At 43.9% G+C, this 27,293-nt stretch overlaps 1 protein-coding gene across 1 annotated transcript in view; it reads left to right on the top strand.

The window, feature by feature from the left end:
* Positions 1 to 27,293, top strand: part of LARGE1 (LARGE xylosyl- and glucuronyltransferase 1) — a 345,951-nt gene that overhangs the window by 278,128 nt on the left and 40,530 nt on the right. Inside the window, exons 8-10 of the mRNA XM_081210986.1 lie at positions 5,275 to 5,387; positions 8,133 to 8,258; positions 20,527 to 20,682. Coding sequence (XP_081067112.1) covers positions 5,275 to 5,387; positions 8,133 to 8,258; positions 20,527 to 20,682 — 395 coding nt within the window. The remainder of the gene's footprint in view (positions 1 to 5,274; positions 5,388 to 8,132; positions 8,259 to 20,526; positions 20,683 to 27,293) is intronic.

The following is a 27,293-nucleotide window of genomic DNA, read 5'->3' as shown; positions in this document are numbered from 1 at the left end:
TAGAAAGCAAGTTTCATCGGATGCAAGTTTAAAGTTCCGCTGCTTTAAATTTCATGCAGTCGGGGGGAGGCAGACTTCCTTGATTTAACCCCCCGCTTTCAGCTCAATTTCTAAAGTTTCCCAATTGTTTTTCAGTTCCTACTCACGGGAATTCAGTCCAAATTTCTTTTCAGGAAGGAATCGGCGCTCTCCGCTAATGGCGACGCGGCTTCACTTCGCAGGCTGGGTAGCGACTCTCAGCACCGCGCTCACTCCCGATGTCGATCCGTAGCCTTTAAAAAGGCTCTTTCACGGTACCGGGGGGCGCAAATGGTGCCCACCGAGTCTCCTTGTTCTCAGGCTTCAGCGCCTGGGATTTTAGGGGTCCCCCGCTCGCCGTAGCGGGTAAGACCCGAACTTGCGAAGCAGTCCTTCTCCGGAGCTCGGAGGTAGGACCGCCATTAAGCGCTGGCACCGACCGGAAGTCCTAAGTAACTACATTTCCATAGCCCCAAGCAACAGACCTGAACATGAATTACAGGAGACCTCCATGCCTTTATAACATTGCTCCTTATTTGTTAGATGAGTCTTGTCTGACTAGTTGTCACCCTGCTAATTCAAGAAGATCTGCTTGTATCTGCCTTTCACTCTTTTGTGCTTATGTGCTGGCAAACTTTCCCCCTTTTCCTTCTGGGTGGGAGAATAAGGGAAAATATGCTGCTACGCTGTCATTGGAAGATGAAAGGATCGCAGCTGGAGCCAGATGTCCAAGGAAGGGAAAAATCCTTTGATTTCCCCTGTTCTCCCACCTCCCATCTCTCTCTCCCCCAGCACAAACAGATGAGGACAAATCCCTTTCTGCCCTGCATTCTGCTGTTTGTCATCTTGAATCTAGCCTGAATTGCACTCAGCATGACTCTGGGGGAAGGAAGGACTTTGTGAGGCAACTCTCTTGTCACATACCCTCCCACAGCTGAATGCAGTTCTTAACGAATGTGAGGGTCATGAATCTTGGAGAGAATACCAGTTTGAGCCCTGGCTTCTAGAAAGCAAAAACTCCTTTATTGCCTACTTCAGTTTTGGGGGCTTTTTTGATGCTGCTAATATGAAATGAATAGAATAAATTCATTCCCGTGGCATACACTCCTTCATCTTGCTAACACTGATAGAAATTGTGCCCTTTTTAGAAGTAAACATTGCAAACTGCAACAGGCTGAGCTGCCCTTTACTGCATCTCTGTCTTTTTTGGTGTTCAAACCCTGGATGGTTCAGCAATATTTTCAAAAGTATCCTTTCTATGTATTAAGAGTGGGAATCATTTACACATCCATTCCAGGATGATTTTAAATGAATGTCCATGCCACTGTATATTAATAGTAATAGTAATAATGATTCTGAAATTGTTTTAGATGCTCTTGAGTCAAATATCTTATAGTGTTGCATTTTTCAGCCTTTGTGTTTGGTCTCCTTCCAGTCTTTGCCTCTCAGCTGCCACCGTTGATAACCCCTTAATCTCTTTAGTTGTGACACCATAATCTGCCAGCCTGGGAGAAGAATGCGGAAACAGAGGGGGGAAATAACAATAAATGCCACCCCCACAGCACTCTCTTAAATAAGTATTTATTAGATCATATTTCCTGTTTTTCAAATGTAAATGTAAAACCAGTTTTACACATCCTAAGGGTCTGAGTGAGGGATGGTTTATTTTATTCCTCTCTCTATACCTTATTCTTATAACCAAAGTCCTTGCTGTCTGGAGGTAATCCACAGCAGGGAGGGGAGTTGTTACTTTACTGTCTAATCTATCTATCATCTATCTATCTATCTATCTATCTATCTATCTATCTATCTATCATCATCATCATCATCTATCTATCTATCTATCTATCTATCTATGATGGGAAGATTCCACTTTACAATGACCTTCAGCCTCAGCCAATCATTCCTTGGTGGTATTCGTGGCCACAAATGCTTTTTCTCACTCTCAGTCACACATGCAAACCCCTGACAGGATTAAAGCTCTTTTTTCCAGGCAAATGTTTCAGGGGATTAAAAAGGGGAAAAAGAAAGTCAGTTGTGCCAGTTAGAAAAGAGGTTGGCTAGCATTTCATCAGGACAGATTTTGGGCATGGTGATGACCTTTTCCTCCTCTGATGACTTCTTGCAGCAGGAAAGCAAAGAGGATATAATGGAATGCTTCAATACCAGATGGATCATTGTGAAAAATGTCATTCAAATGCACTTGGGGAGGTGACTTAAATGCACTTTTTTATTGTACAAATTCTTCTGTTGGCAATAGATTCTGGTTGAGTAGTAGTGCGCCAGGTTAAATCCATAACCTTTCTCCCCCAATTTTGGGAACATTTTTCTCTCCTGGACAAAAAAACTCTGCCGTACTAGATGTCAATCTTTATATTAAAAAAACAAGCGAACAACAACACCTTAACTTTTAGCAATAGGATGAGTCAATAAGGCTGCAATCCTGTGCACACTTATGGAGGAGTAAGTCACACTGAACTGAATAGGGTATACCTCCGAGTATACATGTCTAGGATTGCTCTTTAAAAACCACCTGTGGTTCACCCAGCCAGTGGATTGGCTGGTTCAGAATACATATTTCTTAATCAATGTAGTTTGAGACAGGACATGAAATGGAGGTGGCAATAAGTTCCTGTGAATATAATTTTACAACCTACCTAGGAAGCCTTTTTGATTGTCTTAAGTCACACTTACCCTTTCTGGGTGTCTTCTGCCCTTTTTGGTAGGAGTTGTTTATTTAGCATTCCCCTTTGGTTTCTGCTTTTGTTCTTCCCCCCTACCCTTGGTATTTCACCTATTGCAGGTGATTGCAGCTTATAGCCCCTGTCTTGCTCCTTGGTTATTATCCTGATGTGTTAATTTTACAGCATCTCCAAGTTTAACTATATTCTGTTTCTTATCGCTCCTTTGTTGCCGTAATGAGGATGTTAAGCGAGAGAGGGCCTATCGCTGATCCCTCTAGACGGTTCCTGCTTGCATTAGAGGCTGCCATTATCAGGACCATTTTTTGTTTAGCAACTTACAAGCAGTTCCCCAAAATGAGGTTCTTATCTATGTCCACTGGTATTTCTTATTGAGGCAGTCCCCTGAGACTCTATCTTAAAGGTTTCACTGAAAGCAGATACAGGGTTTGTACTACATCACCTTCATCCACTGCTTTTTGAAGTTTGGTTTTCAGCTATGTACGGAACAGCTGGGAGGGAGGAGACCCAATGGAGTATAATGAATAGACTGCAGCCTGTTTTGCATGCTGATTTCTGTGTTAACCCTGTCATCACTGCAACAGTCCACCATAATAGATTTTAACTACTTTAGTCCTCTCAGTTTGTCCTCATGTGTACCTCATATTGCGGTTTTTATGTTGATCTTTTCTGTGAACCACCCTGAGGCCTCTGGGTACAGGGTGGCATATAAATCCAATAAATAATAATAAGAAATAATGATAATGCAATGGGAAGGTGCTTCATTCTCGAAAGCCTTTGCAATGGGGGTGATAAGTGGAGAGGGAGAGGAAGTCGGTTGCTTAGTGACAGCTTCATTTTGGAGGCAAGTTGGAGCTTTGAATTTGGGGGTTTTCACTGGGACCATGGTGTGGGGGGGTCAGCCCTACCATTGGGCCAAACTGCTGCCAATTGTCATGAAATAACAGCAAATTGTAACTTGTTTAATTTATCATTATTGCAGTCATGTTGTCAGGGGGGAAGGCATTTGTGGGATTTCCTGCTTCAGCTGCCAAAACAACCCCTCTCTGGCCTTGGCACCTAGATTTGAGTGGCAGGGGGCAGGAATGTCATTAAGTGCTCTGTCTCAAGCAGGAAAATGTTTTGGGATCAGTCCTGTGCAGGGGGAAATGGTTAATGTCAGGAGCCGGAGTCATGTATATGTCAGCTTCAAAAAACAACAACACAACAACAACAACCACCCATGGTGCCAATGGAATTAACTCTTTATTCAAGGAAACAAACCACAGCTCCAGCCTAGTGGTCTCAGCAACTCTTTCTAGGAGGTCTTACCCCAATGAAGCAGTTGTGAGGACTGAAGGTCCCAACCTTCCCAGTGCCCACTAGGTGTCCTCCTCTCCAGGGTCCTTCCCACACAGTCTCAGGCAGTGCCTGCACACAACCCCCCTCTGCTCTGCCCGTTTCATTTCTCTGTGTGTTCTAGGACACCAGTGAGGAGGGGAGCAGAGCTGGTCTCAGCCGGAAGGGGAGACTCCCCGGCTTCTTCAGCAGCCTGTCTCTCTCTCTCCAGTCCCCACTTTTGCCTCAGAATCTGAACTTCTCTCTGCCACAGCCTGTTACCTCTTCTGTCAGCATCTCCTCCTCCCAGTCTGTTCCTTCTTCTCTCTCTAACCCCTGATCATCATCCCACCACCAACTCCTGGCTCTGAGCCTTCTTCCCCTGGGGGTTCCCCCAATGGTGCTTCCCACCACTTTTCTGCATCCAGCCAGTCCATGGCAGTTAGTAGCTCCTACCCCTCTCCTGCTTCTTTTAAAAGGAAACGCATACATTGGCAAACAGTGTCTTTAACTTAACAAGTTTGGTCCAAAGTTTCACAATTATTAAGCTACTTCTTTATTTTTTAAAAACAAAACAACAGCAATAAAACTGGTTGTGTTCTGATCAGGATAGTTTCTTTCTCTTCCTCTGTTAATTGTTTTCTGTAAAATGATGGGCTGGTTCCCATTTTTAAAGAAAGTGCTTGCTTTTAACACAGTTCAAAGTGTTGGTGTCGACCTTTAAAGCTCTAAATGGCCTTGGCCCAGCATACCCGAAGGAGCGTCTCCACCCCCATCGTTCTGCCCGGACGCTGAGGTCCAGTGCCGAGGACTTTCTGGCAGTTCCCTCACTGCGAGAAGCAAAGCTACAGGGAACCAGGCAGAGGGCCTTCTCAGTAGTGGCACCCGCCTTGTGGAACGCCCTCCCATCAGATGTCAAAGAGATAAACAACTACTAACATTCAGAAGAGATCTGAAGGCAGCCTGTTCAGATAGTTCAGATAGTTCAGGGAAGTTTTTAATGTGTGACATATTAGTGAATTTTTGGTCTTTGTTGGAAGCTGCCCAGAGTGGCTGGGGAAACCCAGCCAGATGTGTGGGGTACAAATAATAATAATAATAATAATAATAATAATAATAATAATAATAATAATAATAATAATTACCCCAGTGCAGCACTGAAACATGAAAGCCTTTGCTTTCCCTGTTTTCATTTTCTTTTCTTTGCATTTATTGTTGTTGCTGTTGTTGATTCCAGGGGTCATTCTGCTACTTCTGGATAAATTGCGCAAGATGAAGTGGGAGCAGATGTGGAGGCTCACCGCTGAAAGAGAGCTAATGAGCATGCTCTCCACCTCATTGGCTGACCAGGTGAGTGTGCAGTTCAAGGTTGCTCCTGAAAGTAAGTAAGGGGTGGGGAGAGAGAAAATTGACACAACTTTCCTAGCCAATGATGATTGCTGCAAAGATTCCCCTGGAAACATGTTGGGAATTACCGTATTTTTCGCCCTATAGGACGCACTTTTCCCCCTCCAAAAATGAAGGGGAAATCTGTGTGTGTCCTATGGGGCAAATACAGGCTTTCGCTGAAGCTTGGAGAGCGAGAGGGGTCGGTGCGCACTGACCCCTCTTGCTCTCCAGGCTTCAGGAAGCTATCAGCAAGCCTGGGGAGCCCGTGTGAGTTCCCACAGGGCTCCCCAGGCTGCGGATAGCAGCCTGCCGCCTGGCGCATGGTGCGCCCTGAAGCAGAGCGCCCCGTGCACCGGGCAGACATCTGCAGCCTGGGGATAGCAGCCTGCTGCCCGGCGCACGGGGCGCCCTGAAGCAGAGCGCCCCACGCGCTGGGCAGACATCCGCAGCCTGGGGAGCCCTGCTGTTCCCCGACCTGGTTTGGTTTCCCCGACCTGGTTTGGGGGGGGAATAAAGGGGGGGATTTCCTTTATTCCCCCCCCAAAAAAACTAGGTGCGTCCTATGGAACGGAGCGTCCTATGGGACGGTAGGTGCACAAAAGCATGGAAAAGGTACAACAACTTTCCAGGATGGTGGGGTTGCTTGTAAACATCAAATAAATGAATAAGTACCCTTCATTGGATCAACATAGTTATAAAAATAAATAAATGCTAGAAGTGAGCTTTCAAGAATCATATCCTTGGTCAGGCTGCAGGTGTTCAGAGTGAGAACTTTCAAAATGAGTATTGTACATGTGGAGGCTCTGTGGTTTATTTACCTACTTATGTGCCATATTTTCAGCCGTTCACTTGAATCTTGAAACAGCTTACAAATGAAATAGAAGTTTGCAGATCAATGGCACCTCTACAATGAAAAACACTGGATTTTAAAAACCTGTAATTGGAAGCCATGCATTGTGTTAAAAACAAGACAAGGCCAATCAGCCTGCACAGAAAACATTCTGAAGAAGCCAAAACCAGTCAGCAGCAAACTGAACCTTGCCATGGAGAGCTTTCCATGCAGAATGAATGTCATTATGGAAAAAGCCAAACCCTAACCCTTACCATCCTCAACCCTGTAGGACAATCATGGAGCACAGATCAAAGGGGCTGGGGAGTTACATACGAGAGGAGGCCCTACCAGAAGTTAGCAACTTCTGGGCCATTTACATCTTGTGGTAGCCAGATGTCTCTTGTGCACTTAGACCCATGCAGCTCTAACCCATCAAGCCCAATGCAGCCTGCTAGTCATGTAGGGCAGCTTTTCATAAATCTCATGGTTTTGCTGCCTGCTAAGATAGTGCTGAGCTGAGCTGAAAGTCTTTGGTTGCTAATTTTTGGTTCACAATGGGAGATGAGAGGAATGAAATCTAGGGGCACTGGCAGTGGTTGCTTCTTAATTTCCTTTTGTGGGGTATAAATGTGTTTTTTCAGAGCTCAGAGAAGACATCTGAAGACAACCCTGTTTAGGGAAGCTTTTAATGTTTGACAGACTATTGTATTTTAATATTTTGTTGGAAGCCGCCCAGTGGCTGGGGAAACCCAGCCGGATGGGTGGGGTATAAATAATATCTTCTTCTTCTTCTTCTTCTTCTTCTTCTTCTTCTTCTTCTTCTTCTTCTTCTTCTTCTTCTTCCTCCTCCTCCTCCTCCTCCTCCTCCTCCTCCTCCTCCTCCACCTCCACAGAATGGCCCAGAACTACATGGAAAGGAATGGAGAGGAATGATGGTTTGCACCGGCAGCCCCAGTGTTGTCTATTTTACCCAGTTCAACTAAAACAGAAAAGATGGTTTAAAAAAATGGAGAACTAGCTCTTGAGCATTTGAGGAATGCTGTTGGTGGTTGTTTATCCTGTGATTTCAGAAAACTTAACATTTTCGCCACTACTGCACATGCAGATTTTTCTTTTTAAAGAGATGCGTGTCATTTTCTTCCTTTGAAACAAAAGGCTACAGGCTTCTAAGAAGCCTGGAAATACTATTTCCTTCTCTACTGGTTTTGTCATTCTCAGTTCAGCAAACAGTCATTATGATTTCATCTGACTCCAGCAATTGCAACCACCTCCCTCTCTTCCATCCCTTGCCATACAATCTGAGCACCTCACAGACATTAAGGATATTATCCTCGCAGCACAGCTGGGAGTTAGAGAAGACTCATTACCCCCCATTTTGCAGAAGGGATGCAGAGATGTGGAGCGATTAATGTTCTGATTCAAAACCTATCAAAGTCCATTTTAAAACTCCTGCCAAGTTTGGCTGCCATTCTGAAGCCAATTTTCTTAAGAACAGTATGCTGAAAACCACTGGGACTACTCCAGAGTGCATATTGTTTCGGGTCTACAGCTTTAGATTGAGTTTAGATTGAAATTCTTTGACCAAAAGAGACACTATTCAACCTAGGACTTCAAAGGCAAGGTTGTCTGCATTCCATCCTTCCTTTTTGTTGAATGCTATTGGGACTGAACTGCCACCTGGCATCTTATAATGCATGAAATGTTAAGTCTGAAGTGTGATTATGTGGGCTTTTGTGGAATCATCATAGTATCCATTAGTCTTTACAACGACAACAACAACAAAGATGTCAGCACTTTTACTTGTTTTCCAAAGGCTGAAAACTTTGTGTGTGTGTTTTACAAAGTGGCAATTTTTTTCTTCTTTTGTCTGGCAGGACATCTTCAATGCAGTCATCAAACAGAACCCCTTTCTTGTGTACCAGCTTCCTTGTTTCTGGAATGTGCAGCTGTCAGACCACACCCGCTCTGAACAGTGCTACCGGGATGTGTCTGATCTAAAGGTAATGTTGAACAAAACCGCTTAATTATGACTAACTAATCCTGCATGGTGTTAGAGAGAACGAAATGGATGTTTTCCCACAATGCAACTTAAGGGATGCCCTTTTAAGCAACTGCGCAATGTTATAAACAATGCATATAACAGCAGATACAGACAACTCACTCCACATGTTGAAAGAAAGCAGGAAACCCCATTCCCCACCCCTTGCGGTTGTGCACCACAGCTAATGTCCACACATTCAAAATATGCAGGATGAAGCGCTACATGTGTCCTGATGTACATGTGCAAAGATCTCCATAGGTCACTCCTTGCATAGAGGGGCTTTATAAACATGCATCTATACACTCATAAAGCACCTTCCTGTGCATTCAGAATGAGAAGGCATCTGATGCCACAGTGCCCAGACTGCCCTCGACATATTCATGGTATTAAGCACCCAAGATGTATCCTACAATAAATGCCACTGGGAGTGGAGGGAGAAAATGTTCATTTTAATGATTGCCAGCTACTTTGTAGTTTCGTTTGCTGAGGAAATTGCAAATATGCTGTAAATGCCAACACTTGGACTTTGGACACATTAATGCACAATTTTATGCACCTTTACTCAGAATTTGTCGGTCAGTGGGGTTCACTTCCCTGTAAGCATGCACAGGGTCACAGCCTCAGTCACTTAAAAGTGGCTACATGTAGAGATGAAACAGAACTATCTTGAACCTGTTATCACCTTCAGCCTTTTCAGGTGAATGGAGCCAGCCTGTTGCACTTCTGCCTTCTGGAAGTGGGTAGAAAGGATTAAATAAAATGTACTGTATTTAGCATAAAAGCACAGTTGTTTTATGCAGGGAACTTTCCCAAGCAGCAATAGGGTGCCATCTGCAGTAGGGCTTCCCAAATGAAGAAAAGAAACCCACTGGCGCTTGCATGGATAAAATACATCCTTCATCCTTCCATCATTTTATTCTTATGCTGCCTTTCCATAGTTAAAACCATGCTCAAGGCAGCTTACAACATGAAAAAAAAATCACATAACTGCAAACATAACAAAAGTAGTCACAAACAATAAACAAGTGCACAACCAAATTGAAACAATTTCCACACAAATCATAATAAGATCTAAAATAAAGATACAAAAAATAATAATATCAATAACAACAACAACAAACCCTAAACAATAGTCCAGCCCAAGAGTCTGTTCAGCAGCCTCAGCTTTTGTAGCTGGAGTCAGTCCAGTCCCAGCCTTCCCAGGCCAGGTAGAAAAGGGCCTACAAGGCAGGGAGCAGGTCTTCCAGGACTCACAGCGAAATGGTCTCTAAAACAAATACAGCCTCTTTCTAAGTGAAGCCTCTAACAGCTAACATAATTCCTGCCCTTCCTGTATTCTGTTGGTGTGGGGGGAAGCGGAATGCCTTCTTCCTTGTTTGTACTATGAACCAAAGGTGCAGCTAGGCAAGCAGCTCTTTGTCGGCATCATAGAATCATAGAATCATAGAGTTGGAATAGACCACAAGGGCCATCGAGTCCAACCCCCTGCCAAGCAGGAAACACCATCAGAGCACTCCTGACATATGGTTGTCAAGCCTCTGCTTAAAGACCTCCAAAGAAGGAGACTCCACCACACTCCTTGGCATCATAGTGACAGTTTAGTGAATGGTAGGCTAACATATAAGCAGTCCCGCAGTTTGTGCCTACAAAATCTGGGTCCTTGATTTAAAAAACAAAAACAAACAGGTCATAGAGTATTTCCAAAATAGATAGCTACAGTCTAAAATTCTTAATGCTTAAGGAATGATTCCTGTTGACTACTTTAAGTTGGACTGATCGTTCCATTCGAGACAGATCTCACTCTTTGATTGCCCTACTTCTAATTTGCGATGCAAATTCTACCTGTCACTACCTGGCTTCAGGGCCAATGTCAGGATCAGAATCGGCATGGTCAGGCATCTGCCAAGGGCCAACAGCCCAGCAGAGGACCCATTAAGAAAAGCCATCTCAACCTGTATCTCCTCTTCGTCACTGCAGCCTGGTTGTTCTTATTCTGGCTCAGTCAGTGGTGGAGCAGTGGATGAAGGAAGATCAGTAGATGCCACTGCCTGCTTGATCGTTGGCTCACTGCCTAACAGTAAGCAAGTGGCAGCAATAATCAAGATGAGAAGGAGCAGGACTCACTGTGGGAGTGGGTCCTATGGACCCTCCAAAATCTGGAGCCGAGGCAGTGGCTGATTCCCACATAAGGTTGATGGTTTAGTGCTTTGTGGACATACCTAGACAAGCCAGAATGAAGCATCAGATACATGTGCTTTCCCCATCCTTTCTGCTCATCCTGCATAGCCAAGAGGAAGACTTTGGCAGAATTTAGTCTAATTTGTAAAGAATCCTGGCTTAGCATTTTATTCATATCAGGGTTTTACTTTAAAGCAAACTTGGCTATGTTTTTTTTTTGTTTTTTAACAAGCCATTGTCAAACGATGGTTTATGAAACTAGAGTTTGTTTTAAGCCAGGATCCCTGGTTCAAACACATATTAGCAGCCTTTGGGAGGGAGAAAATGTGGCTGACATATTTAGCACAGGGTGGATTCTAAAAAAACAACAACCTGGAAATTAGGAAGTTCCTGTGACATTTAAAATAAATGGCACAATACAGTATATTTGGCACATTATGTATTTTATACTGAATAGGACTGGAGTGAAGAAAAATGTAGCAGAAGCCTCCAGTGGGTGGAAAAGAAAAAGATGAATTGTATACATTGGTGTTAGAGGATTAAGAAGAATGGTGTGGGAAGAAGGAAACACAGAAGGAGTTTTTAAATTCCAAACTAAGCTGGACCTGGCCTTTGCATTCCTCAAATCAGATGGAACCAAATTATTCCTATCAAACTGAAAAGGCATCCATTTAATTCCATTTGACCTGGAAGTCACTGAGGTTTGGGGATTTGTCATCATTGCACTGACCCAACTTTATGTTTCAGACTTCGGGTGTCCTCATCAATGGCTGTTGCTCTGCTATGGGTGCACTTCTCTGCTGCTCTGTTCACAATCTTGAGTGATAGACCTATGTAGCTGCTAAGTAGTGAAGTGGACTCCATGTTTTAACAGGTCTCTCCTGTTGCCCCCAGTGGTGGTAGAAGAAAATAGCCTTGTGTGTGTGCAATAGGAGTATCACAGCTGTTGTGTACCCAGCAGGAGTTATGAAACTGGAGGCTCCCCATATATGAGTAGAGAAATTTTCAATTCAGATGAGTCAAGCTTATCTTGAACATCTTATTTAAAATGCTCCACTTGAATGGGAGTGAGTGGGTTGTTGCATGCGGAAAATATTTATTAGATCACAGCAAACAGGAGATAAGGAGATATGGATAATTAAGACAATCTGTTAATTTGTAGTGATCAACCAACCAAGTAAATTAAAATATTACCCCCTCTTTTTTGTCATCTGTCTTCAGATTTATAGTCGCCATACCTTGGAAACAATTTCCTCTGTGCTCCCAACTCAAGATCTAAGATGGCTTAAAGCTAATTGATACATTGTCCTAATGATGAAGCAGCAAGTAGACTTCTTTCTCCAGCAGTCAGTTCTGCTGACCAGCATCTGGAGAATGCCACCAAGGACACAGGCACAAACTACCCACCCCCTGCTCACCTTGCCCAGCACTCCTGGCAAAGGGAGCTTCCTGGTCTTTACTGCCATTGTTGACACACTATGTACTTTTGCATTTACTCTGACAACAGCTGTCTTCTTTTGAATGAAGAGACACACTTTCCCCCTGCAGTTTCTCAGAGCAGGACTAGACACTGTATTCAATATGGGGCTGCCACCCAGTGCAGGTGATGGGAGCTATAGTTATTTGGAGGAAGTTGCTGAAGGCTGGCCTAGACATAGCTTCTAGTACGGTGGTACCTCTAGGTACGAATGGAATCCGTTCCGGAGCCCCGTTCGCATCTAGAAGCAAACGTAACTAGCGATGGCACGTCTGCGCGCATCACTTTTCGTCACTTCTGTGCATGCGCGTGATGTCATTTTGAGAGTCTGCGCATGCGCAAGCTGCGAAACCCAGAAGTAATGCGCTCTGTTACTTCCGGGTTGCCGCGGAGCGCAACTCAAATGCGCTCAACTCGAAGCGTATTTAACCCGAGGTATGACTGTATTTCACATCTTAGGGAATGGTGAGATAGCATAATAGCTGGCAGGAGGTGTTGAGATAATTTTTATTTTAGTTTAGTCATTTAACAACATTTGCATACCGCTTGACTGTAATAAAACCTCTAAGTAGTTTACAAAAGAAAACGAAAACGTTAAAATTATCTACCGTATTGGCCCAAATATAAGCCACACCCACAAATAAGCTGCACCTTTAAAATTTGGCGGCTTGGGGGAGGCTTAGGAGTGGCGGACAGGACGTGCGCCATTGCCCCGTGCTCCTGGGCTGCTTTCTAGGGGGGAGCCGCACCGCTTTGCCAGCGGCGTAAGGTCGTCAATATAAGCCACACTTTAACTTTTCACGATCGGAATTTGGAAAAAAAGTGTGGCTTATATTCAGTCCAATTCGGTACATGAAACTCATACTATGTACATTGATAGAGGGCAGGATTAGCCAATGTGATGCCCTGCAGATATTGCTGAACTCCAGCAACGCTAACCAGCATGACCAATGACCGTGGATGATGGGAGTTGTAGTCTAGCAACATAGGGAGAGCACCAACTTGGCTACCCCTGCTGTAGGGTATACAGTAGGATACAGCAGGTCCTATTTAATTCTCAGTCAACAGCACTTTTGGATAGAGACTACATTCAGATTAGATTCTTTACATTTCAAGCAATAATGTGATTTTCTCTGTGCAATGAATTTTCAGTTGCAGCATTTTGACAAAGACCACCCAGCAGTGAAATCCTATACAACAAGTTAATGAATTGTGATTTTCCCCAACAATGAGTTGTGACCTCACTGAGTGAGTCAGGCAAGAGAATTTGCTGGTTGTCAAGGATACAACATAGATATTCTGGACATTCAAAATCATGAGAGAAGACATAGTTTTCTTTTGTGGGGGTAAGAAGAATGGATAGTTCAACAGAAATTCATTTAACTTCTTATTTTTCTAAAAACAAAAAGAAATTGCCCCAGAAATACATTGCCTGGCATTTGCAATCAGTTTGAATGTAATCTATGTTGAACCAACAGATGCTTGGATTGTGATCCTAATCAAATCTCTCCATATGAAAAATGAACTAGCTGGATGTGAGTCACCCTGTCTTCCTCGGCCATGTTTTCCAAACTGGAACAACCTGGTGAAACTTGTCTGCTAATATTTGCATTTTTCAGAGGCCTTAACCCAAAACAGTCATTTCAGATTCACCTCAAACATTTTTCACCTGCTGAACCTCTTGCAAGTCCAACTGCAACTCAGGACCCAGCTGACTCATTGCAATGGTGTCCTGGAAACTCTCTAGCTTAGCAAAACAATTGTGGCAGCTGAAAAATGTTAATGGAGCCCTTCTGTCCAAAACTGGGCTCCTCATGTCTTTGATCCATGCACCGTGATAAGCTCACTTCCTCAGTGAAGGACTGCTCTCTTCATACAAGGTACAGTATATTTTCAATTGACAGCATTTCCATGGCCAGACTGTTTGGGGAGGCCACCAGCAAATTAACAGCTGAGCTGAAATATGAACTTAAAACTCTGCACTCATTCTCTTGACTGCTACACTATGCCGGTTTCATAGTTACCAAAACATAACTACCACCGCTGTACTATACAATTTATCAGTGGTAGACCGTGTACTATATTTATGTCAGTCTGTGGGAAATTCATATTCAACTTACAATGCAACTGTAATTCACCTTACATATCTATTTGGAAGTAAGCCTCATTGAATAACTCCCAAGCAAGTGGGTATAGGATTGCAGCCTTAACATTTCAAAAAAGAAGTAGACAAACTAAAAGAATAACTGCATATTCTCTGATAAAACCTAAGCGAGGGGGAAACAATAGCATTGAAAAGGCCATCTTATTTTCTCAAATTAAGTAGCATGTGACCTTTAAGAAGTATTTGCCCTTTAAGGCAGTTAACATGAAAAATACAAATAGAAATTAGCCATGTTTTTTTGAATTTCTCAGAAGGTAAGGCTAGCTGAGTTGGGGTTTTATAAGTGAAAAATAACACATTACAGTTTTGGTCCTATATGTAGCTGTAGATAGGTGGTGTTTGATATTTAATGTCATATTATATATGAGAGAGCCAGCACGGCACAGCATGGGAGACCAGGGTTCAAATCCTTGCTCAGGCAGGAAGCTCACTGGGTGACCTTGGGCCAGTCACTGCCTCCCACCCTAACCTACCTCTCAGGGTTGTTGTGAGAATTAAATGAGAAGGAAGAGAACCAAGTGTGCCACTTTGAGCTCATTGGTGGAAAAGGTGGGATATAAATGCAGTAAATAAATAAAAATAAAGTAGACAGTGTTAGTTCAGAAATGTGCACAAGCCTGCCATGATCTGGGAAGTGAGTATTCCCAATCTCTATTTGAGCATTTAGTAGTAAAGGGCTTATGATTCTGTGGATTTAAGATGGAAATGCTGCGTTAAAATTCAGTGTCCTCCAGTACTGAGAGTTCTTGAATTTGAAATGTGTAACTGTAGTATTGACTTCAGCCGAATTAGGATTTAATTATGTATATTGGTTTCAAATAGGCTGCAGTTCTACAGCACGTTCATTTGTAAATAAATGCATTTGAGTTCTGTGCAGTTACTCATGAACAGCTCTTAATTTGCATTTGGATCTAGCCCAATAACCTGTGCAGTGGGGTGCTTAATGAATTTACAAAAAGTGTAAATTTCCAGTTGCTCAGAGAAGTTTACAAGGATATACACGGGACTATAGGCCAGAATGCAAAGAACCACACACAGCTAGTCCCTCATACTGAATATGTGTTTCTCCAATAGTTATCTGCATGATAACTAACCTTTTTTCATCAAGCCCAACACAAATACAAGAGCAGAGTACATACAAAATAGTCCTATATTGGACTCGCAAGTACATATTTATTTATTTATTTTATTTATTACATTTCTATATCGCCCTTCATCCATAAATCTCAGGGTGGTCCACTACATAAAAATACAAGATAAGAAACACATAATACACAGTAAAACAAGAACAGAACAGAACAATACCCCCCTCCCTGCAACTGTTATAGTAGGTTATACAAAATTAGGCTGAAAAATATAACTCAAGTGGTTGTTACGACAAAACATACAGTAATCCTGAACAATGGAGTACCAGTAATGAGCCATTTCCATGCAATCTTTCTTTCTTTTTCCCAAATCCATGCATCATTGATTTCTAATTCTGGGAAATATTTTTCTGATGGATCGGAAACTGGAATCTGATTGGAATGATTTAGGACCACTTCGTGCTTTGTTGTAATATCCACACAACTTGCAGATATAGCAAGACTTGTCCAGTGTTAAAGGTTAAGGGTGTGTTGGTTGTTGGACTATAACTCCCATCCATCTCAGGCAGTATAACCAATGGTCAGGAATGTTGGGAGCTGGAATCCAACAATATCCAAAGGGCCACAGTTTCCCATCCCTGTAGTCTAGCCTGCCAGTCTTTCTCCATACAAAAGAATGAACTGCACTTTCTCAGCTATCTTTCCAGCTAGATGATTTTGCAGCAGTTATTGTATCTTGATTTTTGTCATTGTTCATCCTGTAATTTCATTGCTAGATAACACACCTACTGTGTTTGCAGAAATTAATAGAGGGGTTTTAATTACAAAACAACAACAACAACACCTGCACTACTAAAAATTTGGTTGTTTTCTCCTGTCCTTTAACCATGTTAACACCTGCCTATCCTTCAAAGAAAATAATTCTGGACACTATTCAATTCCATTCAACTTTCATTCAACCCAGTCCAGGCTCTCTTGGACATCTGTTCACATACAGATTCCTGACACACATTTCAGCTCCGATTAAATCATGAATATCAAGTTCTTGATACCCACTAGCTTTTGGAAATGCGAAAACTTTTCAATTTACAGCTGCCTGGAGAGTTGAGGCTGACAAATACAAATATCTAGACTGGTCATAGTGCACCCACAAATCTAAAAGGTGCCAACCGTTCAGGGCTTACAGTATCTCTAACTCAATTTGGGCTTCATGCTTCCAGAGACCATTTTGGTCCTCAGAGGTATGCACTACCGAATGGATTTCCAGACCCCAAATAAATACAATCTGTTTAGAGCTGAGTTGAGGGAAAATTCTGTCTCTCTTTTTCTTTTTCTCACTCCCCTGCAATTTCTCTTTCCCCCCCCCCCTGCCCACAGTGCCCTAGCATAATGCTACACCAACAGTATTAATGCCTCTTCTAATGGTGAGGCCCAACCCCTAGAAACTATTGTATGAGTTCTACTCCCTTGGGGAACCTCAGTGAAATGTTCTCCACAATTCCTCTGCCTGCGAAGATGGCGGTGAGTTTTTGGAAGGCCATGTGTGCAGAGCTCTGATTGTAGCTGCCTGCAAGGTCAGAAAAATGGGTTCTAGATCTACTCTACCAAAGCAAGAAGAGTGGAGTGGATGGATCCAACTGAACGAAAACCTTTATTTTTCTATCATTCTCCTCTTCTTGTCGGATGGCTGGTTTTCCTGTAGAGCTTGGCAGATCCGCTCCAGCAACATTCAAAGTCCTGAACAAATAAACTGCCCGAATTTATTTTGCAGGGTTGAAACCCAGTTTGCTCCAATAACAGGAAATTGCTCTTTAAAAGACTGGTTTTAGGAATGGCTGTTTTGATCATAATTAGTAATAGCTACGTACTGGCTCAGTTCTGAATCCCAGGTTGAAAATTTGTGGCAGTCAGTCAGGCTCTACTGAGAACACTGGAAAAGGAAATTATCTTCTAGTTTTGAAGACTATAGCTTGAAATGATAGCAATGTTCTTATTTTTCCCTTCCTCGTTTTCTCCTTTGTGCTCTTAAAATAGTCTTCCTCCCCACCTTTTAGGTGATCAATAATTCCCATCCTTTGCCATTTGGGCAAAATCACTTACTTGCATCCTTCTAAAGCTGTTTAGCTGCAGCTTAAGCATTCTTTGCTTGCATTCACTTACCGTATTTTTCGCCCTATAGGACGCACCGGCCCATAGGACGCACCAAGTTTTTTGGGGGGGAAATCAAGGGGAAAAAAATTATTTCCCCCCCAGGTTTGCGCAGCCATCCCCAAGCTAGAAGAGAGAGACAGAGCGCTCCATCTCCCTCTTCTGCCTTCAGGGACAGCATCTCTAGCCTCCGTGGGGCAGCGGCTTGCCCCGCTGTCCCCCAGCTTATGGGGCTGGCGATAGGGAGAAGCAAGCTTGCTTCCCCCCCCCCCCAGCCTTCAGATCAGGTCAGGGAATAGCGGGGTGGCGGCGCTGCGCCTCCCTGCTATCCCCCGAGCTTATGGGCTGCAGGCTGCTGCCTGCAAGCCTTGCGACCCCGCAGGACCTCGCGCCGGGATCCGGGGGGTGGCACGGAGCTGCAGGAAGCCCTGGAGCGCAGGCAGCTCCGCGCCACCCTCCGGAGCTCCGCGCAGCTTCGCGCCGGGATCGGGAGGGTGGCGCGGAGCTGTAAGAAGCCCTGGAGCACAGGCAGCTCCGCGCCACCCTCCGGAGCCCCGCGCAGCTTCGCGCCGGGATCGGGAGGGTGGCGCGGAGGTGCCTGTGCTCCAGGGCTTCTTGCAGCTCCGCGCCACCCTCTGGAGCCCCGCGCAGCTCCGCGCTGGGATCGGGAGGGTGGCGCGGAGCTGCAAGAAGCCCTAGAGCGCAGGCAGCTCCGCGCCGCCCTCCGGAGCTCCGCGCAGCTTCGCGCCGGGATCGGGAGGGTGGCGCGGAGCTGCAAGAAGCCCTGGAGCGCAGGCAGCTCCGCGCCACCCTCCAGAGCCCTGCGCAGCTTCGCGCCGGGATCGGGAGGGTGGCGCGGAGCTGCAAGAAGCCCTGGAGCGCAGGCAGCTCCGCGCCGCCCTCCGGAGCCCCGCGCAGCTTCGCGCTGGGATCGGGAGGGTGACGCGGAGCTGCAAGAAGCCCTGGAGCGCAGGCAGCTCCGCGCCACCCTCCAGAGCCCTGCGCAGCTTCGCGCCGGGATCGGGAGGGTGGCGCGGAGCTGCAAGAAGCCCTGGAGCGCAGGCAGCTCCCCGCCACCCTCCGGAGCTCCGCGCAGCTTCGCGCCGGGATCGGGAGGGTGGCGCGGAGCTGCAAGAAGCCCTGGAGCACAGGCAGCTCCCCGCCACCCTCCGGAGCTCCGCGCAGCTTCGCGCCGGGATCGGGAGGGTGGCGCGGAGCTGCAAGAAGCCCTGGAGCACAGGCAGCTCCCCGCCACCCTCCGGAGCTCCGCACAGCTTCGCGCCGGGATCGGGAGGGTGGCGGGGAGCTGCAAGAAGCCCTGGAGCGCAGGCAGCTCCGCGCCACCCTCCGGAGCTCCGCGCAGCTTTGCGCCGGTATCCGGAGGGTGGCGCGGAGCTGCAAGAAGCCCGGGAAAGCCTGCATTCGCCCCATAGGACGCACACACATTTCCCCTTCATTTTTGGAGGGGGAAAAGTGCGTCCTATAGGGCGAAAAATACGGTATTTTTCTGCTTCCACCAAGGAAGGCAACTTCATTTCAGTAATGCTTTAACACACTCTGCTTTTTAGGTTTTATGCAATGGGCTAAAAAAGAAGGTGAGCCTATTTCTCCAGGGGTGGAGAAAGGGTGGAAAGATTTGAATGTAGTGCAGACCAGCAAACAATTTCGCTGTGCCTTATTACATGACCATCCCACTGCACCACTCAGAGGCTTGGTCTTTTGGAGCTAAAACTAGACACTCCACATAAGCAGCAAAAAACATCCCTTTTTACAAGCAGACAAAGTTTTAGCCAGCATCACATACTGAATGAGGATTGGAGTGGGGAGGCACCATTTAGGGTCTTCCACAGTTAAACCCTTTCTTCAAGGAAACTGGAGAACATGAAGTAGCGTATGATCCTAAGTGATTTGAGATGGCTTCATTTCTTTTTGTTTTTGTTTATATAGCTTGTTTTATCCCTCAGCAGTTGGTTTTGGCCTTGCTGCATAGTCGGCACTCTGAAATTCCAAATAGGTTTGGTCTCATTGCCTAAGGAAGATGCTTTCAGATTACTAATAAGAAGTGCCACGAGGAAGTTAAATAAAGCTGTGATACAGCACTGCAGCCACTGCTTACTCAGCTCTTGGCAATTTTTTTGCTGCTTAGAGTGCTGCCGCCCCTACATGTAATTTCTCTAATGGATGTACAAAGCCTTCAGGAGCCCCAGTTTGGAAGAGTTCCCAACAAAATCCTCTCTCTCTCCCTTCCTCCATGCATACACACATCTTGGCCTCTTTGGAATTCATAGAAGCTAATGCTTGAAACAAAGAATCCATTTTATGCCTAAAATGTAATCTCCATAAAATGAATTTGTTCCAATCTGTCACTTCTTGATCCCCACTGGAGGTTTTTCTTCAGGGCCTTTAATTCTCACCCTATTATCATCTCCCCATTACGTTGCCAAACCAGAATGAATGGTGGCTTGTTGATTGGGCTGGGGGTAGGGAATGGTGGGGTGACACCTTTTAAATGGGCTGCCTGGCCTCTATTGAAGACATAGTAGGTGAGCTGTTGAAGCTGGCAGGACACGGTATTCATGCACAATACAGCACAAGACTTCAGCGGTGTGGAGAAGAAAATTTCCCAGTGCTTAATTTTTTTTCTGCAGAAGGTTTTTCCAATTCATAAGTTCATTAGTAGCAGTGGATGGGTGCCAACTGCAACTAAACATTAGGCAAGCTTGACAGTTTCAAAAGTTTTTGTTTTGTTTACTCAATACAAGTAAAATAAGCATGCTAAGTTATATCACTCAGAAAAAAAAATTCCAGTGCAAACTAATCTTGAATTTTCAAATTCAAACTTTTCCAGAAAATTCACATCACAGCAAGCCTTCAAGTTATGCACCACTGTTTGTAAGGATGCAGGAGTATGAGATAGAGTCCTATTGTATGTCCTTGTTTGATAGGGATGTTTTCCCACTGCTTCATGTTCTCCAGCTTCCTTGAAGAAAAGGTAACTGTGGAAGACCCTAAATAGTGCCCCCCCACTCCAATCCTCATTCAGATTCCAACACTGAGAAAGGACGAAGTAAAATGATTGTAACAATAATGAGAAAAATATTCCTTAAAGGCAACAGGCAAATGTGGCTGCGTTTTCATGACGGAATGCCTGCTTTGTTGTTGTTTTTTCTCCTAGGTGATCCATTGGAACTCACCCAAAAAGCTGAGAGTAAAGAACAAGCACGTTGAATTTTTCCGCAACCTCTACCTGACTTTTCTAGAGTATGACGGGAATTTATTGAGGCGGGAACTCTTTGGATGCCCCAGTGAGGCTGACGTCAACAGCGAAAATGTAAGTTGGAAGCATGTGGCTTAAAGATGGGGGTGGGTTTTTGTTTTGCATGGACCTTTGCAACTTGGAGAGAGGAGGGCTTGTATCCCAGGTGAAAGAGTACAGGTTTGTTGTAGAGTCCGTTGCCTTTCCCTCTCTCTCTCTCTCTCTCTCTCTCTCTCTCTCTCTCTCTCTCTCAACTTTCAGAATATAGCTTTCCCAGATACCTACAATCTGGTTCATAACAGTCATTCAGACTTGACCCCCACAGATTATTTTACAAATTTATCAAGAAAAGGGGTAGAACCTCCAGTATCCTTAAGCAGGTGTGGGGAACCCTTTTCTGCCATGGGCCTTGTGTCTTCATGGGTAATTTGTTGGTGACTGCCAAGCCAAAAGTAGGTGAGGCATCCTCTTTTCTCTGTCTCTCACTTTCTACCACCCTCCTTTCCCTCTGACTGGCACAAGCCATTCAAGGACTTTTCCAGCCCTAATACCTGAAATTCTTCTAATGGGGGAGGCTGGGAATTAAACCAGGGACCTTCTGCACACAGAGCATGTGATCTGTCATTAAGTTATGATTCTTTCCCTGCCCACTCCCAAGTAGAAATGCAATGGAAAAAAGACTGGATTCACAAAACGTCCCCCAGTCTCAATTGTCTACATTGTTGAAATGATGAAGAGATGAAAGTAGCTAGACCTATACTTTTGAAAAGTTATGTGTCTTCGTATTTCTGCATATATATTGCAAGCTGTATAATGGGAAAGCGTTTGAAGGTGCAATTATTGTGGGAAATTGTTTGAAATTACAGCTAGTTTCCTTCCGTAATAGCTATATGCTGAGTTCTTCCTCCTTCCATGTACCTATGAAGCACAATAGCAGTGTTCAGGACAAGTAGAACAAAACTTGCAATTCAAATCCCTCAGGCAAAATGGTCCTTTTTAAGTTAAATGCAGGGATATTTATATATAAAGGTGTGTTCTTTTGTGTATGCAGTATCAATTTGTTTAAAATGTTAGAGGCAGGATTTAGTGCATGATGCATTTAAATCAGACTTTTGCAAAGCCACCTACAAGAGAATTCACTAGCAGAAACAAGGTAGGCAGATAATTTTAGGTGCCCCTATAAGAAAAGGAGTTTGGGCACCCCAAAATTCCTCAATACCTAAATTCTGCAATTTAATATGCACGATAATTTATAACTGATGTTTGTGTTATGCTCACAACCACCCTGTGAGGAAGAGGGCTTTGCTGATGGCAGAGGAATACATACTGAACAATTACTTTTAGGCTTCCTCTATGTATATAGCTGGTCACACTTCAAACAAATGGTGAATAAATGCAAGGCTGAATTAGGGTGGTTGGGGGTCCTGGTGCAGTTCCCAAAATAGGACACACACACCCACCCAATGAAATTAGGTGCCACAAATTAAGTCCTGTAGGATCTTAAAAGTTAACAAAAAAATTTGGCACAACCTTTTGTGGACTACGAGTACTACTCTGAGCATGTGGAGTTTCACAACTCTCAGCAAAATGAAAAGGAAAATGTTTTTACCAACCATAGAGTGAAGATCTAGTACTCTGTGCAGGACCAGGACAAAGTGAGGTGGATGCCTCCAGCAGCAGCAGATGCTGGCAATTGGGAAGCAGTAGCCAGACAGAACTATGTGTGCTCTGTTGTTTGCCCTGCATTCCCCAAGCTAGCTTTCTGCCCTCAGGTGCAGTGGAAGAGGCTGCCCTGTCACCAGTGTAAGATTCAGATCCCAGTCTGGCCAGGCATCTGCACTTGCAATTGGAGGGAGCACTGTTGATCCCCCCCCACACCTTTGGAGTTATTTTCCTTCTTTTCTTGACTTCTTAAAGAGACAGTCGTGTTGCTTTAGAACTCACGAAGCTAACTATTGTGCATAATTTCATATCTGAAAATCAAGGGTAATTACATAGATATACTCCCCCAGTTCAAGCATCACACCACACACACAACTTTAACTTATGAGATAGAACTACAGTTTCTCACTTCATTTAAAAAAACAAAGAAACTAAACCCTCAAACACACTGGCCCAGTTTAGACGTAAAATACGGTATACAAGCCTGGAGCTCGTATGCTCCCTTCTCCTATGTCAATGTGACCATGAGAACAAGATTATAAACTTTTCTTTCCAGTTTCAGTTAACTACTGTTTATCTTAATGTCTCTGAACCATAAATTGCAGTTGATTTTAGCTATGGTTTATGGAAGTAAGCCAGCTTCACATACCATGGTTTGAAGCTGGCTTATTCCTCACTCCATGAAGACTAACCATGATCTGGCTAGGTTTGGACACAATCCTCCATTGCTGTGGTTGGTTAAAATTGGAAGCAAAATCTCATTTTTATCGCAATACATTCCAATGAGGCCTCTGTAGTTCATCATTATTTTTATTCTAAGTTTATTTTCGCTCACTAGTTCCTTTCAGTTTCTGCTCAGTGCATTCCAACAATAAATGTACTCCTTTCTTAGTTGCAATAAAGTGAGGAGGAGTTTTATTTATATCTTAAAAGGTGTTCCTAACAACACAGAAAAGAAATTAAGTAGATATTTCAAAATACCTTACAAAACCTGCAATTTAAAAAAAATATCATTCCAACTACGTGAACAACATTTAGAATACAAGTCTGAAAACTTAACATCTGAAAACCACGGAGAGAAGGGGGGGGGCTGTTCCTTTAAACGGCAATTCTAGTTGTGAGCCTATAGTCTCCACTGTGTCACTTGCCATAAATTGTCAACACAGACTATCAGTTTACCAAGTAGGGAAGCCTTGCAATGTATTTATTTTTATTTCATTTATTTTAAAACATATACAGATAGCCCTCTCATATAAAATATCAACAAAATAGGCAAGTACAAGATAAAAATGACTAGCTCACCTTGAGAAACTTAGCACAGCTGGATAGGCTTGAAGAGAAGTCTGAAAATTAGCAGCAAGGATGCTGGCCAAATCTTTGCTGGAAGAGTATTCCTCAGCATGGGACCAGTGACACAGAATGCTCTACTTCTAGGTGAAGTCAGTTGTCCCCATGTTTTAAAAGCCTGGCTAACAGCACTCTTATGTAGCATACCTTAGCACAGAGGTAACTTTATGGAATGGAATGGAATACAAATGTCATTCATTCATTCATTCATTGTAATATTTCCCTTTTCCAAAAAGCAAATGAACAAGTTGAGTTGGGGGAGGTAAGACAATAAAGAATACGCTCAGAGATAGATGGCAGCAGCACATATGGAGGCTGCTCCTTACAAGAGAAGGGCTGTCATTCAGTTTTGCTTTGCCTGCAAAAAGTCCCTGGCATCTCCAGGGATGGGTGAGGAATATCTCCTGTTTAACACCCTGGTTTGCTCCTGCCAGTCAGTGTAGACAATACTGAGCTTGATAGACCAATGTCCTGTCATGAGTCTTGAGGCATCACCAGGCTCGGGAATGGCAGACTGAGATGGACAAGGAGGAAAAACAGAAGGATGACATGGGGGGGGGCTGAGACCTGGGTACAAGAGCCTTGCAAGTGGGCGCCCTTGGCCCACCTTTAAAAGCTTGGCAGGTGGGCATTGCACCCCATTGGGACAACTCCATTTTTCCTGTGCAGTTCTGGCCTCCTTTCCCTGATTTTTGACTCCTTGGACTTGACCTGTTGCTTCTAGCCTGGCTAACCTTTCATTTCCTGGAAGCTAACCTGAGCGTAGCTGCTATTGTGATCACTAAATTTTGCTGAGCTTGTATATCTTATTTGTCTCAATGAAGATCTCTTCCTTACTCTCAAGTAAGAGCCTTTCTCATCATGATCTGGGTGGGAACCAGGATAATAAGGCAGCTTCCTATGTTCCCGCTGGGAATGTTAGTGCCAATTCGCCAAAATGTTCTGCTTGGCATTCCTTGTAGTTCTGGTGCTGGGAGGGGTGGAAATTACATTTGCCCAGTGGGCAGGCTAGCCCCACACAAGAGAAAATACTAGTACAGGATTTAAAACAGCTCTGCCTCAGATAATTTGAGGGTTGGTTGAATGGTAGCTTTCATTGTTTACAAGATCAATGGCTTATGCCTGTCACTTGCAATCTGGCTGTGTCAGAATTTACCCTCAAGGGGTCATTTCAATATGTAAGCTATTACAACTTAGCTACTTCATGTTATTAGAGGTATTGCATTTAGAATTTAATTTGTAATTAAGAGAGCTTGTTTGGAATGCAAATATCTGTTAAATACCTAATGGAGTTCAATAGGTTTTATACTGCCCTCAGTTATGCTTTGGCCTCATTACAGCACACTAGTGTTAAGAAGAGGCATTACAGAGAGCATAAATTAGATTTATAGTTTTTTTCCTTATGCTCCTTGTTTTTTGCCTGTATGCAAAGTAGCTCATTTCTCCTGTATATTATGCATTCTGCTGCATGCTGGTGGTTTCTTCTTTTTGTGATTTCCCTCCCTAGTTTGAGTTTTTGTACTGAGGGTTGTGGTGAAGGAGATCATTCACAGAGGCTAAAATGATTTTGTTGTTGCTCCAGGGATAGAACACCATTTTCACGTAATGGTTTGACATCAAAAGCATTTGAAACAGGATGGGCTGGAAGTTTAAGTAAATATTTAAACAAGAACAACAACAGGGGAAACCAGGGGCCTAATTTCTGAAACCAAGTCTTTTGCTTACCATTGAAATATGTTTCTTGATTTTGGTGGGCAGAGCAAAGTCTCACGCTGTCTTCAACATTATTATTATGTATTACATTTGTACATTCTTCCTGTCAGTAAAATTTGAGATCTAAAATAGGATGGGGACCCTCTGGCCCTCCAGGTACTGTTGGGATGCAGCTTCCATCAGCCCCAGCAGCATCACAGGTAGTCAGAACTGGTGAGAGTGGTTTTCCAGCAACATCTGGAGGGCCACCAATTCCCCCTTCCTGTTCTGAAACATTCTTCCTTACAAGAAATAGGCATTTAGCGTATTTTTTGCACCATAACACTCACTTTTTTCCTCCTAGAAAGTAAGGGGAAATGTCTGTGCATGTTATGGAGCGAATGCCTACGGGTGGCGGGGGGGGGGAATCTGCTGCAGTCGTGAGCAGAGGATCCATGGTTCCCCTTCCTTCCCTCCTCCGTGGCTCGCTTTGAAACAGCAAAGCGGGAGAAGAGCCACTGAGTGGAGAGGAGAGAGGGACAGAGAGCCTGCTTGCTTTAAAGGAGCAAAGCGGGAAAGGAGAGGAGCTACTTACACATCCTTGTCCCTTGAGTGCTTTCCCTTCCCTCCGCACTTAAAACGTGGTTACAAAGCACGGATCCACATGGATCCTCAGGATTTTTGCATTGGGCTACTCCAAACTCACTGTCAGATCACATGTCTGTGGCCACAGCATGAACCACAAAAATCATACATCCACTGTTTCGTTTAGAATATTTTTTTTCTTGTTTTCCTCCTCTAAAAACTACGTGCGTGTTATGGTCTGGTGCGTGTTATAGAGCGAAAAATACGGTAATTGCACAGCTTCTGGCAAATGCTGAAGAGACACCTCTTTATCCTGGCTTTTGATACTTGGTGTGGAAATTTTTAATACCCATGTTGTTTTTGTGACTGTAAGTTGTTTTACACTGTTTTTGATACTGTGTTTTAATGTTGTAACCCACCCTGAGACCTCATAGTGAAGGGCTGGTCAACAACAACAACAGTTTCCTATATGTCAAAACAGTTCTTCCCCCTGTTTAACATTTTTAAAACCAAGCTTTCTTTGGGAAAACCCAATTCAGCATCCCCCTGTGTGAAGTTGCCAGTACCTGATCATAGCAACACGTAAGGAGAGATTGAGACGTGGGAGTTAATGTGATGGAATGTCCTGAAAAGCTTACTGGAAGAATTCATTTTAGTTATAACAAGCACACAGATGGCAGAGATTATCAAGGGGAAAAGCCCAAGAACATGACATACTCGACTTCAGAGCAGAGATGCTGGAAATGTTTGTCAATGGTAGCTTATTGTAGCATGTGACTGTTATCGGGCTTCGTAAACTTTTCTTTCCTTCCTCATGTTTACAGTTTGGTTATTCTGCTGCTTCTTAGCTTTCTATAGAGGAGGGATATGAGTATCCTGACATTCAATATATATTTTTAATCTCTGTTGTGGCAACTGAACTTGCGTGCTTGGGTTTGGACAGATGGAGGGAAGGGGAGAGATCTGATACCATTAGTTCAAATGCAACAGGGGAGCACATTTGGTACAAAAAGGGAAATTATGGTAACTAAAAGAAGTGTTTTGTGCTAAGTGCAGGGCCTGTAAAATGGAAACTATTGAAGGGTTTTTTATGCTGCCTAATATATGTGATGCACCACCCGTGTCATCTGGTGACTTTGCTTTCACAGTTGCTAAATGAGCCACCAGATTTAACAAGGGTTCTGCACTAATTTGCTCCATATCTCATGCATGGCATGAAACGTGGAAGGGGGAATTTACAGCCCTTGAAGTAAGTGGAAAGGACCTCAGCAGGATTAGTGGCCTTTAGATCAAGCATTGTTGCCTGTCTCATCCTCCTCTTCCCCGCCTCTTCTTATTTTAATGCTGAAAGTAAGTTTCCAATGAAAGTCATAAAAGCAATGCACACTATAATATCTTAT

The sequence above is a fragment of the Podarcis bocagei genome, assembly GCF_964188305.1.
Source record: "Podarcis bocagei genome assembly, chromosome: 10".
NCBI classification, from domain to species: Eukaryota; Metazoa; Chordata; class Lepidosauria; order Squamata; family Lacertidae; genus Podarcis; species Podarcis bocagei.
The sequence above is the reverse complement of the archived record's forward strand: the minus strand, read 5'-3'. Positions and strand labels throughout refer to the sequence as shown.